Genomic DNA, 14008 nt, shown 5'->3' on the forward strand with positions numbered 1-14008 from the left:
CTCCACATCAGAGATTAAGTCACAGATGAGGTGTGACTGACTGCGCATAACGGAGCAATATGGTGCTAGATATACAATATTACATCTGCAACATTCAGCATTTCATGTGCCAAGATCATAATGAATAGCGGGGCAGGCTTGAAGGGCCGAATGGTCTCCTCCTGCTCCTATTTTCTACATTTCTATCTCCTTAACCAGGACAACTGCCAACGATACTTTCTTCATTTGAGGTGCTGATGTCAAGGTTACAGTTTGTCCTGACAGACTGCTCCGAATGTGGAAAAGAGTGGGAGAGAGCTCATTAATCAGGAAGTGGTCAATGGGTGACTCCACACTCTGGTTTTAAAAGCCTGCAGATTCTGAAAGGATGGGAATTTGGAATGTGCTGGGAGGTTCCTCGGTTTCAAAGTCCTGGGGAAGAATGAGTTGGAGGAGGAGGCAACGTAACAAATCTTTACTTCAACACAGCGAGGCCGGAGTTCTCCCACCCTGCCTGCCACTGGCGGCATGGTGGTACGGTGGTTAGCACTGCTGCCTCACAGCACCAGGGACCCGGGTTCGATTCCCGGCTTGGGTCGCTGTCTGTGTGGAGTTTGCACATTCTCGCCGTGTCTGTGTGGGTTTCCTCCGGGTGCTCCGGTTTCCTCCCACAGTCCAAAGATGTGGAGGTTAGGTGCATTGGCCATGGTAAATTGCTCCTTAGTGACAGGGGGACTAGCAGGGTAAATATGTGGGGTTATGGGGATAGGACCTGGGTGTGATTGTGGTCGGTGCAGACTCGATGGGCCGAATGACCTCCTTCTGCACTGTAGGGATTCTATGAAATGATCATGTGAAGATTCATTGAAGTTGGGCGCGAATCTCCAGTTTTCAGGTGAGCGCAGCCAAAGAATCCCATCCGTGTAGTGTGGTGTGTAATAGAGTTTAGGAAGACCAAAAGAGGAAATGGCAGAGCATTACTTTTGGATTGATATAAAATTGGGGATGGGTTTGGGACAGGGAGTAGTTAGATGCCAGAGAACTGTTGTATGTCCGATGATAACTCTTTTGTGGTACAGTTCATTATTTATCTCTGGTGCATGCATCACTTACACTTCTATCAATATTTAAAATTATTTAATCTCTTCAGAAATTCTCACAAATACTTGTGAAAATCCCTCAAAAGCCAGTGATGTCCCTCAGGTTCCTGTTTCACAGAAGAGAGAACCTCCACCAAACACTGAAGACCATGACGTCTGTAAGGTAATGTCCCCCCTCCCCTCGCCACATCGTGATACACGATAATCAGCAACAAAAAAACACACCATTAACCTTTCACCCTGTCTGTTGTACCATTTATGGGTGGCACGGTGGCACAGTGGTTAGCACTGCTGCCTCATAGCGGAAGGGACCCGGGTTCGATTCCGGCCTTGGGTGACTGTCTGTGTGGAGTCTGCACGTTCTCACCGTGTCTGCGTTGGTTTCCTCCCACGCTCCAAAGACCTGCAGGTTAGGTGGGTTGGCCATGCTAAATTGCACTTAATGTCAGGGGGCTTAGTAAGGTAAATATGTGAGGATAGGGCTTGGGCGGGATTGTTGTCGGGTGCAGGCTCAATGGGCAGAATGGCCTCCTTCGGCACTGTAGGGATTCTATGATTTATGATTTACAAAATGGCCAACCCCTAACGTTGCTATATAGCTGTCTGCTTGAAATCCGACAGTCTTCTGTCTAGCCTACAACACTGAAACTTCCCTGGTCAAAGCCACAATCGGAATGTTTGTGATTATAGTGCATTTTTGTCCTCTTCAAACGCTCGACAGCTTTCAACTCAATCACGTATCCAATTATCCCTTCCCTCCTTTCCTGAGATCCACCCCCATGATATTGCTCTCTCCCATCTGGTTCCAATCTTCAATGTCCAATTGGAGCCTGCATCTCTCCGATGGTGGTTTCATTGCATTGCATCGTTATCTATAAGAATGGAATCAGTTTCCTTCTGTATGTGGACCAGAGCCAGCTTCACCTCTCCATCATCACCGTGGGGTTGTTGCTGTTCTGCTCATTCAGTCTCAAGCTGAAGACAACAGAACTATTGCCATTCACCCTCTTGTTTGGGCCCAGCAAGAATCTCTGTTTGTTGGCCCCAATCTATCCCCTTTCCTGGATGCCCGTTGAAACTCAACCTGGTTGTCTTACTGGACTCGAACCTGATCTTCAAACACTGTGTTTAGTCCACCACTAATACAGCCAACTTCCACATCCAGATCATAGCACATTAACATCCTTACTTTATTCCCATTGTCACTGAAGCTTTTGGCTATAAATGCCACTGTCACTACTAGACTTGAGTTCACAACCATCTCCCACACCAATAGCCCAAGTTACACCCTTTAAGAACCAAAAGACCAGAAGACATAGATGCAGAAGTAGGCCATTCAGCCCATTGATTCTGCTCCACCATGGCTGACCTGATAATCCCCAACTCCACTTTCCCGCCTTATCCCCAGAACCCTTGATTCCCTTACTGATTAAAAATCTGTCTATCTCTGCCTTGAACATACTTAGCAACCCAGCCTCGACAGCGCTCCACGGTAAAGAATTCCATAGATTCACTACCCTTAACGAAGAAATTCCTCCTCATCTCTGTCTTAAATGGTGACCCCTTACTCTGAGATTGTGTCCTCTGGTCCTAGACTCTTCTTGCAGAATCTCACTGGCTGTCCTGTCTGGAGACAATACACATCTCTTTAACCTGTGCTTAATGCTCCCTCCACTCACATTGTCTGTATCTTTAAGACCTGGTTGGCTGTAGAGATTCGCATTCTAATCAGTATTCTGTAACTTGATTTTGTGTCTCTGTGTGCCCTGTTTGAGAGCAGATATCCACTCCACCTGACGAAGGAGCAGCGCTCCGAAAGCTAATGGCATTTGCTACCAAATAAACCTGTTGGACTTTAACCTGGTGTTGTTAAAACTCTTACTGCCTAGACTCTTCCACAGGGGGAAACAACTTCATAGTTCATAGAATCCCTACAGTGCAGAAGGAGGCCATTTGGCCCATCGAGTCTGCACCATCAACAATCTCACCCAGGCCCTATCCCCGTAACCCCACGTATTTATCCTGCTAATCCCCCTGACACTAAGGGCCAATTTAGCATGGCCAATCAACCTCACCCGCACATCTTTGGACTGTGGGAGGAAACCGGGGCACCCAGAGGAAACTCAGGCAGACACAGGGAAATCGTGCAAACTCCACACAGACAGTGACCCGCGGCTGGAATTGAACCCGGGCCCCTGATGCTGTGAGGTGGCAGTGCTAACCACTGTGCCACTGTGATTCCCCTAGAACTTCTCATCATCCACCAATCACCATATCCTTTTTGACCTGGCTTCCCAATTCATCGCATCCAAAATCCTTGTCTTCATCCAATAATCTTCCTAGTGCCATGCTGCAAACTACCTTTGTTACCTCCTCCAGTCTTGGCTACTTGTTGTATTCTGCAGTCTTCCATCTTTGGATTACATTCTCTCTCAGCTCACTGCTCTTGGCTGAAGTGTGACAGAAACACTTAGGTGAACAAAAGAACCTCTGCCACACTTCCATTAAAACAGCAACAGCGAAACAGGAGAAACTCCAAGGAATTTTCTGGACCCACCTGATTATCAATATCCATTATCCTGACAACATTGCAGTTCAAAGCCAGCTCTCCGATTTCTCTACTCCAGCCACCTTTTTTTTCCTGTGGGACATTGGGCGTCGCTGGGCTGGTCAGCATTTATTGCCCATCCCTAGTTATCCTTGGAGGGCAGTTGAGAGTCAACCACATTGCTGTGGCTCTGGAGTTGGCCTGCCCAGGTAAGTTCGACAGATTTCCTTCCCTAAAGGGAACCAGATGGGTTTTTCCGACAATCGACAGTGGTTTCACGATCATCAGTAGATTCTTAATTCCTGAGTTTTTTTATTGAATTCAAATTCCACCATCTGCCGTGGCGGGATTCGAACCCGGGTCCCCCAGAACATGAGCTGAGTATCTGGATTAATTGTCTAGCGATAATACCACTAGGCCAATGCCTCCCCCTTCGCTTTTACAAAATGGAGGATTCAGTTTTGCACAATAGGAAGATGAGATTTAATCACCAGTGAATAATGTTTATCAGTTTTATCAGGGACTGAAAACAATGGGGGAAGATTTTTAATCCCCCCCAAGTGGGGGTGAACATGGAGGCGGACACTTAGGATAATTCCTGTCACCAGCCAGCATCCCAATTTTTCTCTCCCCTGGACCATTTTACCGGAGTTGGGTGAGGAAGCTCAGGGTTACACACCCATGTGGCACGCAGCCAATTGAGTCATTTCAAGGCCTATTGTCAGAGGTTGGCTGGAATTTTCCAGTTCGCCTCCAGGCCTCTCAAGGCATCAGGAAACAGGCCGGCTGAGTGGAGCCAGCTTCTCACTGCAGCCTGGAAGCCAGTACTCCAGGTAGGCTTTGAGGCCTCCCTGGATTCAGCTGAAGTCACAAGCCATTCTGTGGCCTGGATATTAAGAAGAGTTTTATTTTAAAGTTAAAAATGCTCCTGAGAGGAAACTTCCACCTTGGGATGCCCTCTCTCTCTCTCCTACCTGCCATGGAATCCTGTTGTTTCTTGAATGCTGGGGGGCCTTCAGCTTTGAGACTACACTCATTGGGACTATACTCATTGGAATTCAGAAGCATGAGGGGGGATCTTATAGAAACATATAAGATTATGAAGGGAATAGATAAGATAGAAGCAGGGAGGTTGTTTTCACTGGTGGATGAAACTAGAATTAGGCAGCATGGCCTCAAAATAAGGGGGGGGGGCAGATTTAAGACTGAGTTGAGGAGGAACTTCTTCACCCAAAGGGTTGTGAATCTGTGGAATTCCCTGCCCAGTGAAGCAGTTGAGGCTACCTCATTGAATGTTTTTAAGGCAAGGACAGATACATTTTTGAACAGTAAAGGAATTAAGGGTTATGGTGAACGGGCGGATAAGTGGAGCTGAGTCCACAAAAAGATCAGCCATGATCTTATTGAATGATGGAGCAAGCTCGAGGGGCCAGATGGCCTACTCCTGCTCCTAGTTCTTGTGTTCTTATGTTGAGAGCCCACCCACCATAAAATTGGTCATTAAGTCTGTCCTCTGGCCATTAGTTGACCAATCTGGGGAGAATCACAGCCAGGTGACTATTATCCACACAATGCAGAGATGTGGTGGCTTTGGAGGGAGTACAGAAAACGTTTACCAGGATGTTGCTTGGTATGGAGGGTATTAGCTACGAGGAGAGGTTGAATAAACTGGGATTGTTCTCCCTGGAAACATGGAGGCTGAGGGGGGGGCGACCTGATAGAAGTGTATAAAATTATGAGGGGCATAGATAAGGTGAACAGTTGGAAGCTTTTTCCCAGGGCAGAAATGACAATTACAAGGGGGCACAAGTTCAAGGTAGGGGGAGGAATGTTCAGTGGAGATGTGCGGGGGAGGTTTTTACACAGAGGGTGGTGGGGGCCTGGAATGCACTGCCAAGTGAGGTGGTTAAAGCAGATACATTAGAAACGTTTAAGACTTATCTGGATAGGCACATGAACAGGTGGGGTATAGCGGGATACAGGCGGTTGGTCTAGTAGGACAATGTGATGGGTGCAGGCTTGATGGGCCGAAGGGCTTGTTCCTGTGCTGTACTGTTCTTTGTTCTTGGAACCCTAATTTGACCCCAACATTTGGATCGAGAAGCCTCTGGGGAAAATCCTGCTCCGCATTAGCCTCAGCACTTCTGGGAACCATTTTTCATCTGAATTATTATCCAGTGAATTGGGAATGTGCGGATACTGGGTAGGAAAGCCTCACCTGCCCACCCTCCACCCCCCCCCCCCCACCCCGCGGCCCACCCATTCCCACCCACCCCCATCCAGAACATTCACACATTAAAAATGGTAAAAGTACGGTGAAGAGGGGAGAAGATTGCAGAAAGGAGAGAGACTTTATTACGCTGTTGAACTAATACTTTCTTTCGATTGATTGTTTCAGCAAGACAGGATGGATTTCTGCTGGGACCCCATCATACAGGTTGGCATCTCTTTCATCGCATGATATTGTTCCAAACGTCGTTAAATGCAGGACCACATTTAGAGAAAAAGACCAAACTGACTGGAACTCTCCAGATCCTAAATGCATTGCTCAAAGGAGTGCAGAGCCAGATGGTGCAGGAAGTTCCTGGGTTCAATTCCAGCTTGTGACGTTACTTATTCCAGGAATGTAGGTGACGTTAAGCGCTATGGGACACTACCGATGTAGACAAGAGGAGAAAAAACAAAATGAATGAATGAGTAATTGTTAAATGCCAAGCTTGAGCTTTGCCAGGTACCGGCCATGGCTCAGTGGGTAGCACCCTTGCCTCTGAGTCAACACCCTTGCCTCTGAGTCAACACCCTTGCCTTTGAGTCAACACCCTTGCCTCTGAGTCAACACCCTTGCCTCTGAGGCAACACCCTTGCCTCTGAGGCAACACCCTTGCTTCTGAGTCAACACCCTTGCCTCTGAGTCAGCACCCTTGCCTCTGAGGCAACACCCTTGCTTCTGAGTCAACACCCTTGCCTCTGAGTCAACACGCTTGCCTCTGAGTCAACATCCTTGCCTCTGAGTCAACATCCTTGCCTCTGAATCAACACCCTTGCCTCTGAGTCAACACCCTTGCCTCTGAGTCAACACCCTTGCCCCTGAGTCAACATCCTTGCCTCTGAGTCAACACGCTTGCCTCTGAGGTAACACCCTTGCTTCTGAGGCAACACCCTTGCTTCTGAGTCAACACCCTTGCCTCTGAGTCAGCACCCTTGCCTCTGAGTCAACACCCTTGCCTCTGAGTCAACACCCTTGCCTCTGAGTCAACACCCTTGCCCCTGAGTCAACATCCTTGCCTCTGAGTCAACACGCTTGCCTCTGAGGCAACACCCTTGCTTCTGAGTCAACACCCTTGCCTCTGAGTAAACACGCTTGCCTCTGAGTCAACACCCTTGCCCCTGAGTCAACATTCTTGCCTCTGAGTCAACATCCTTGCCTCTGAGTCAGCACCCTTGCCTCTGAGTCAGCACCCTTGCCTCTGAGTCAACACCCTTGCCTCTGAGTCAGCACCCTTGCTTCTGAGTCAGCACCCATGCCTCTGAGTCAGCACCCTTGCCTCTGAGTCAACACCCTTGCCTCTGAGTCAACACCCTTGCCTCTGAATCAACACCCTTGCCTCTGAATCAACACCCTTGCCTCTGAGTCAGCACCCTTGCCTCTGAATCAACACCCTTGCCTCTGAATCAACACCCTTGCCTCTGAGTCAGCACCCTTGCCTCTGAGTCAACACCCTTGCCTCTGAATCAACACCCTTGCCTCTGAATCAACACCTTTGCCTCTGAGTCAGCACCCTTGCCTCTGAGTCAACACCCTTGCCTCTGTGTCAGCACCCATGCCTCTGAGTCAACACCCTTGCCTCTGAGTCAAAAGATTCAAGCCCCACTCCATAAATTCTAGGATGCCACTCCAGTGCAATATGGAGAGAGTGCTGCACTGTTGGTGTCTTTCAGATGAAGCATTAAACCTAGACCCTATCTGCTCTGAAGTGGATTTAAAAGATCCCATGAAACTATTCAAAACAGAGGAGATCTCACCTTTGTCCTGGCCGATACTTATAGAAACATAGGATTTATGAGCAGGGGGAGACCATATTACGAGCCTGCTCTGCCATTCAATAATCTGGTTGTGGTCTCAATTCCTCTCTCCTGTCTGCAACCACCGCCCCCCCCCCACCCCCGAGGGCCCCCCCCCCCTGGCCTCGGCCCAATAGTCCAGGGATAGGGCCTGGGTGGGATTGTGATCGGTGCAGACTCGATGGGCCGAATGGCCTGTTTCTGCACTGCAGGATTCTATGATTCTCTGAATTGCTTCTAAAGCAATTATCTCCTTTTTCAGATAAGGAGACAAAAGCTGCATACAGTTTTCTAGATGTGGTCTCGCCAATGCCCTGGATAGCTACAGTGAAGTTTCCTTGCTTTTGAATTCCATTCCCCTTACAATAAATGCCAACACTCCATTTGCCTTCCTAGTCACTTGCTGTACCAGCATGTTAACATTTTGTGACTCATGTACCAGGACACCCAGATCCCTCTGTACCACCGAGTTCTGCAATCCCTCTGCATTTAGACATATTCTGCTCTCCCTGTCAAAGTAGACAAGTTCACATTTTCCCACATTATATTCCATCTGCCAAATTGTCACCCATTTACCCAAGCTACATTGCTAAAAATAGATTATCTGGAAATTAACACATTGGCTGGAATTCCCCGGCCATTCACGCCAGCGGGATTCTCTTGTCTCACTGGCAGCGCACTCCCGCCCGCCTGCTTCCCGGCGGCGAGGTGACATCAACAGGAAATCCCATTGAGAGCAACGGGACCGGAAAATCCCACCGCCAATCAACTGCGTGCTATCTCCCGCACCGGGAAACACCTGGTTGGGAGGTTGGAGAATCATAGAATCCATACAGTGCAGAAAGAGGCCATTTGGCCCATCGAGCCTGCACTGACAACAATCCCACCCAGGCCCCATTCCCGTAACCCCATGTATTTAGCTTACTAATCCCCCTGACACTAAGGGGCAATTTACTATGGCCAATCCACCTAGCCTGCACATCTTTTGGACTGTGGGAGGAAACCGGAGCACCCGGAGGAAACCCATGCAGACATGGGGCGAACGTGCAGATTCCACACAGTCACCCAAGGCTGGAATTGAACCCAGGTCCCCGGTGCTGTGAGGCAGCAGTGCTAACCACTGTGCCACCCCAATCTCGCCCATTATTGTTGCGGGAGCTTGCTCTGTGCAAATTGCCTGTTGTTTTGTGCATTACTATAGCGATTACACTTTAACGGTACTGTACTGCCTGTAAATTGCTTTACGGTTATGAAAGGCATGATATAAACTCAAGTCTTCATTTAGAAACCTGTAGTTTTAAGAGAAAGGGAAGACTGATGATGAAGACTGATAGGTGGGCACGGTGGCACAGTGGTTAGCACTGCTGCCTCACAGCGCCAGGGACCCAGGTTTGATTCCCGGCTTGGGTCACTGTCTGTGTGGAGTTTGCACGTTCTCCCTGCGTCCGCATGGGTTTCCTCCGGGCGCTCCGGTTTCCTCCCACAGTCCAAAGATGTGCGGGTTAGGTGGATTGGCCATGGTAAAATTGACCCGAGTGTCAGGAGGTTTAGCAGGGTAAATACGTGGGGTTACAGGTATAGGGCCTGGGTGGGATTGTGGTTGGTGCAGACTCGATGGGCCGAATGGCCTCCTTCTGCATTGTAGGGATTCTATGATTCTATGAAGATTTGCATAGTTGGCACTGGAATCACAATAGCAGAGAGCTGAGCTGGCAGCGAGGATGGGAGAGCTGATTGAAGTTAGGAAGGTGTGTTCCAATTGATGTAACAAACTCAGAGCAAAGCAGGGGCTGCAAAATCGAGCAGGATTTTCAGTTCTGCTCAAATGGACATTTGAGGAAGTGACATCGTCTTCTGTCTGCTCACACAAGCCGTTTAGTCTCAGGCTTGAAGAATGAATGAAGCAGAAGAAAGATATCATCTCCCTGGGACAATGAGTCCAACCAACAAAGAGAGGACAACGGGAGAACTTTGCAAAAGAAAACACAATCTGAGCTCTTCCAGCCCCCCACATCCCGAAAGCCTCCACATTGCAAAAGTTCTGTGGAACAAAGGGACCTTGGCGTGTTTGTCCACAGGTCTCTGAAGGCAGAAGGACGTGTTAGTCGAGTGTGTAAAAGGCATATGGGACATTTGTCTTTATCAATCAGGGTATAGATTACAAAAACAGGGAAGTTCATGTTGGAGTTGTATAGAACTTTGGTGAGGCCACAGCTGGAGTACGGTGTGTAGTTCTGGTTGCCACATTATAGGAAGGATGTGATTGCACTGGAAGGGCTGCAGAGGAGATTCACTAGGATGTTGCCTGGGATGGAACATTTAAGCTATGAAGAGAGGTTGGATAGGCTTGGGTTGTTTTCGTTGGAGCAGAAAAGACTGAGGGGGCGATTGAAGTGCACAAGATTATGAGCGACATGGACAGAGTGGATAAGGAGCAGCTGTTCCCCTTAGTGGAAGGGTCAGTCGCGAGGGGACATAGGTCCAAGGTGAGGGACAGGAGGTTTAGGGGGGATGTGAGGAAAAATCCTTTACCCAAAGGGTGATGACAGTCTGGAATGCGCTGCCTGGGAGGCCTCATATCCTTTGAAAATACCTGGATGAGCACTTGACACATCATAACATTCAGGGCTATGCGCTGGCAGATGGGATTAGGTGGGAGTTCAGGTGTTTCTAATGTGTCGGTGGCGACTCAATGGGCCGAAGGGCCTCTTCTGCACGCTATGATTCTATGATATGTCACAGAGATGTAAAAGATGATAAAACCTGTTTTTTTGTGTTCTAAGGCAGGTAATGATGTGATATTGCAAGGGATGTGATACATTAGTAATCTGTTTAAAGTTATATGGTTATACACTATTTAACTGAAATCTGATTGGACATTCTGCGATTTCTTTTGTAATTCTTCTTTTCTTTGGGATTTAGAATTGTTTTGGGAGCACGAACGTCATTTTCTCTGGCTCTAAGCAAACTCTGAATGGCTACGACATCACCGCACTTGCCAGGTCATCGCTGGTTGGTAGGTTGTTGGGCATCGTTTGTAAGTTCTTCAGGGCAAAACTGATCTGAAACTTCTTCCACTGAGGCGTTAGCATGTTGAACGTTACTCCGTCTACAAGATGTTTACTCCCTGCACGACCGTTACCAAAACCCAAGGGGCCCCGGGGCTATTGAAATCATGTTGGGTCAGGTGTCCCAGCTGTTGGGGTTCTAGGGCAGATCATAGAGTCTCTACAGTGCAGAGGGAGGCCATTCAGCCCATCAAGGCTGCACCGACACTGGAGTAAGGCTCTGCTGTGACTTGAACCGAGGATCGTCGGTTTACTAGACAGGCACTTTAACCAACTGAGCCACACACACAATAGAACATGGAATCCCTACAGTGCAGAAGGAGGCCATTCGGCCTGCACCGACAACACCTAGGCCTTATCCCTGTAACCCCACATATTTATCCCGCTAATTCTTCTAATTTACGCATCCTGGGACACTAAGGGGGAACTTAGCATGGTCAATCAACCTAACCGCCACATCTTTGGACTGTGGAAGGAAACCGGAGCACCCGGAAGAAACCCACGCAGACACGGGAAGAATGTGCAAACTCCATACAGACAGTGACCCAAGACGGGAATCGAACCCGGGTCCCTGGAGCTGTGAGGCAGCAGTGCTAACCACTCTGCCACCATGCTGCCCCAATGGGGGCAATTTTCCTTTCCCGCCTGTAACGGGAATTGAAGCGGGTGTGGGGAAGGACGGATCATGTAAAGGGTGTGATTTTCCGGTATTGGGGCAAGCAGAGCTGGAAAATCCCATCCATAGGATCAGAATTGGCGTAACGAGGTGGCCACCTCAGGAAGGTATGGGGTTAGCCATGGCATGAATAGAGGTTGCCCAAAAACTACCAGCCTTTCACCTTAGGCCAGTTAGCCCACTTTGATTGATGGTCTGGGATCTAACACAGGTGATGATCTTCAACAAGTTTGCTGCCTCTGATTTCAGGGACCAATAGGCATCCCTTCAGCCCTGTTTTTACATACACCTGACTATGGATGGGTGGATGTATCATGCACCCACACATTGGCCCCAATATTGATAGAGGAGGTCTGTGTGGGTGAGATCAGGGCTTCTGAGGGAAGTGCAGAAGTCTGTTTGACTTGACTTCAAGTCGGAAGGTCAGGACCAGGAAGAAGCATGGTTTGATGACCCTGGGGGTATTTTGTACAGGAGGTAAGGTTAGGAGTTGGGGTGCAGGGGAAATCCTCGTTCCTCTTGGCTCACATGCAGCACTGTAAAGGTACTTGCTCTGCCCAAAGCTTTCTCCGCTTCATTGACCGGGTTTCCCGAGGTCTGGGTAAGCCAGCCAGCCACAGTTAAATCAGAGGTTGCAGCCCTCGCAAAAGTAGGAGCGACTCGGATCCGAGGGTACAGACCCAGACTAAAGGGACGGCCCTTTAGAACCGAGATGGGGAGGAATTTCGTCAGCCAGAGAGTGGTGAATCTGTGGAACTCTTTGCCGCAGAAGGCTGTGGAGGCCGGGTCATTGAGCGTATTTAAGACAGAGATAGGTTCCTGACTGGTAAGGGGATCAAAGGTTATGGTGAAAAGGCGGGAGAATGGGGTTGAGAAACTTATCAGTCATGATCGAATGCTGGAGCAGACACGATGGGCAGAATGGCCCAATTCTGCTCCTATGTCTTATGGAAGCAGAATCCATTGTAACTTTCAAAAGGGAATTGGATAAATATTTGAAAAGGAATTATTTAGCAGGGCTGTGTGGAATGTGCTAAGGACCAGATCAGAAACTCCAAAGTATGTTATGAAGTTAGCCTAGACCCTAACTTTTAGATTTGGTTTTGGCATTAGGGTGAGCGTGAGGTGTTTCACTCCAGGTATGATTCAAGTGACCCACTAGGAAGCTTTTATCAAAACAACCTTTATTTAAAAACACAATTAGAATATAACAGAAATATTTAGCATCATTGTTACCAATTAAACTACTTAAACATGGCAATGTATAATTCTGAACAGCTAGCTATCTCTATTGTTCCAATTTAGCTGTATTCCCCACAGACTTAAATCCCTTCTTTAGAACCAGTTAGCAAAGAAAGCAAAGATGCTTACATAGATACTAGATTTTGACACTTCTGGAGAATGTACCAGACAGACACTTGTCTCCTAATTCTCATGCAGCTACTTCCAGAGAAAGTTCCACACCCAAACAATAGAATCTCACAGGTAAAGGCTTATTTCTGGGCAGATTCTCGTCTCTACTTCAAACAGAGCAAGAGATACAGAGAAAGCAACCTCTCTCTAAAAATCCCGAAAGCAGACCAAACTTGGTTTCTCTGTGTAAGCCTAGCTATACCCAGTCATAGAATCATAGAATCCTACAGTGCAGAAGGAGGCCATTCAGCCCATCGAGTCTGCACCAAGCACAATCCCACCCAGGTCCCATGCCCACAACCCCCATGTATTTACCTAGCTAGTCCCCCTGACACTAAGCGGCAATTTAGCATGGCCAATCCACTAACCCACACATCTTTGGACTGTGGGAGGAAACCAGAGCACCTGGAGGAAATCTATGCAGACACAGGGAGAATGTGCAGACTCTGCAGAGACAGTGACCCAAGACGGGATTCGAACCCAGGTCCCTGGTGCTGTGAGGCAGGAATGCTAAGCACTGTGCCACCGTGCCGCCCAAACATATGATCATACCTGTCAATCAACCTAATCAAGTCCCACTCTGCAATATCCCAGGGGAAAACACAACACAACACAACCCTGCATTAACTCAGTTCAAAACAAACACTGCAACAATTAAGATCAATATTGTTGTTACAGTAACAATACAGTGCTGCTGGATCCAAACAGAATGGCTTGGATAAAATGGAAGGGACACATTCAGCACAGAAGAACGACTAAAATATATTTCTTAAAAGCACAGTATCGTCACAAATGGGCAAGAGAGTGGAAGTAACTGAGTAGCTTTTTCAAAGAGCCAGCACAAGCACAGTGGGCTGAATGGCCTGCTTCTGTGCTGTTTCTACAGATACGGTAGAACAGGGCCTGACATCTTCTCGTGCGACTTGTGTGCACGGCCATTGACCAAAATATCATGTGAGGGCGCAATGACATCTGGGTGGGCCCTACTTTATAGGTGAAATTCTGACCCTAATTTTAGACTCCCCAGCCAGGGCAGAGGAAACTTCTGTTCAGCTTGCACCCGGTTAAGCCCCATAAGGATGTTATAAGTTTCAATGGGATCTCGGTTTGCTGAATTCTAAAGGCATAATCTACTCAATCTCTTGGCAGCGTATACATTACT

At 48.1% G+C, this 14008-nt stretch overlaps 1 protein-coding gene across 1 annotated transcript in view; it reads left to right on the forward strand.

Moving 5' to 3' along the window:
* fam131c (family with sequence similarity 131 member C) overlaps positions 1 to 14008 on the forward strand; it is a 35458-nt gene that overhangs the window by 7647 nt on the left and 13803 nt on the right. The window contains exons 2-4 of the mRNA XM_078238545.1: positions 1130 to 1242; positions 6026 to 6064; positions 10612 to 10705. Of these exons, the coding sequence (XP_078094671.1) occupies positions 1130 to 1242; positions 6026 to 6064; positions 10612 to 10705 (246 nt within the window). The remainder of the gene's footprint in view (positions 1 to 1129; positions 1243 to 6025; positions 6065 to 10611; positions 10706 to 14008) is intronic.

The sequence above is a fragment of the Mustelus asterias genome, chromosome 22 (assembly GCF_964213995.1).
Source record: "Mustelus asterias chromosome 22, sMusAst1.hap1.1, whole genome shotgun sequence".
Taxonomy (NCBI): Eukaryota; Metazoa; Chordata; class Chondrichthyes; order Carcharhiniformes; family Triakidae; genus Mustelus; species Mustelus asterias.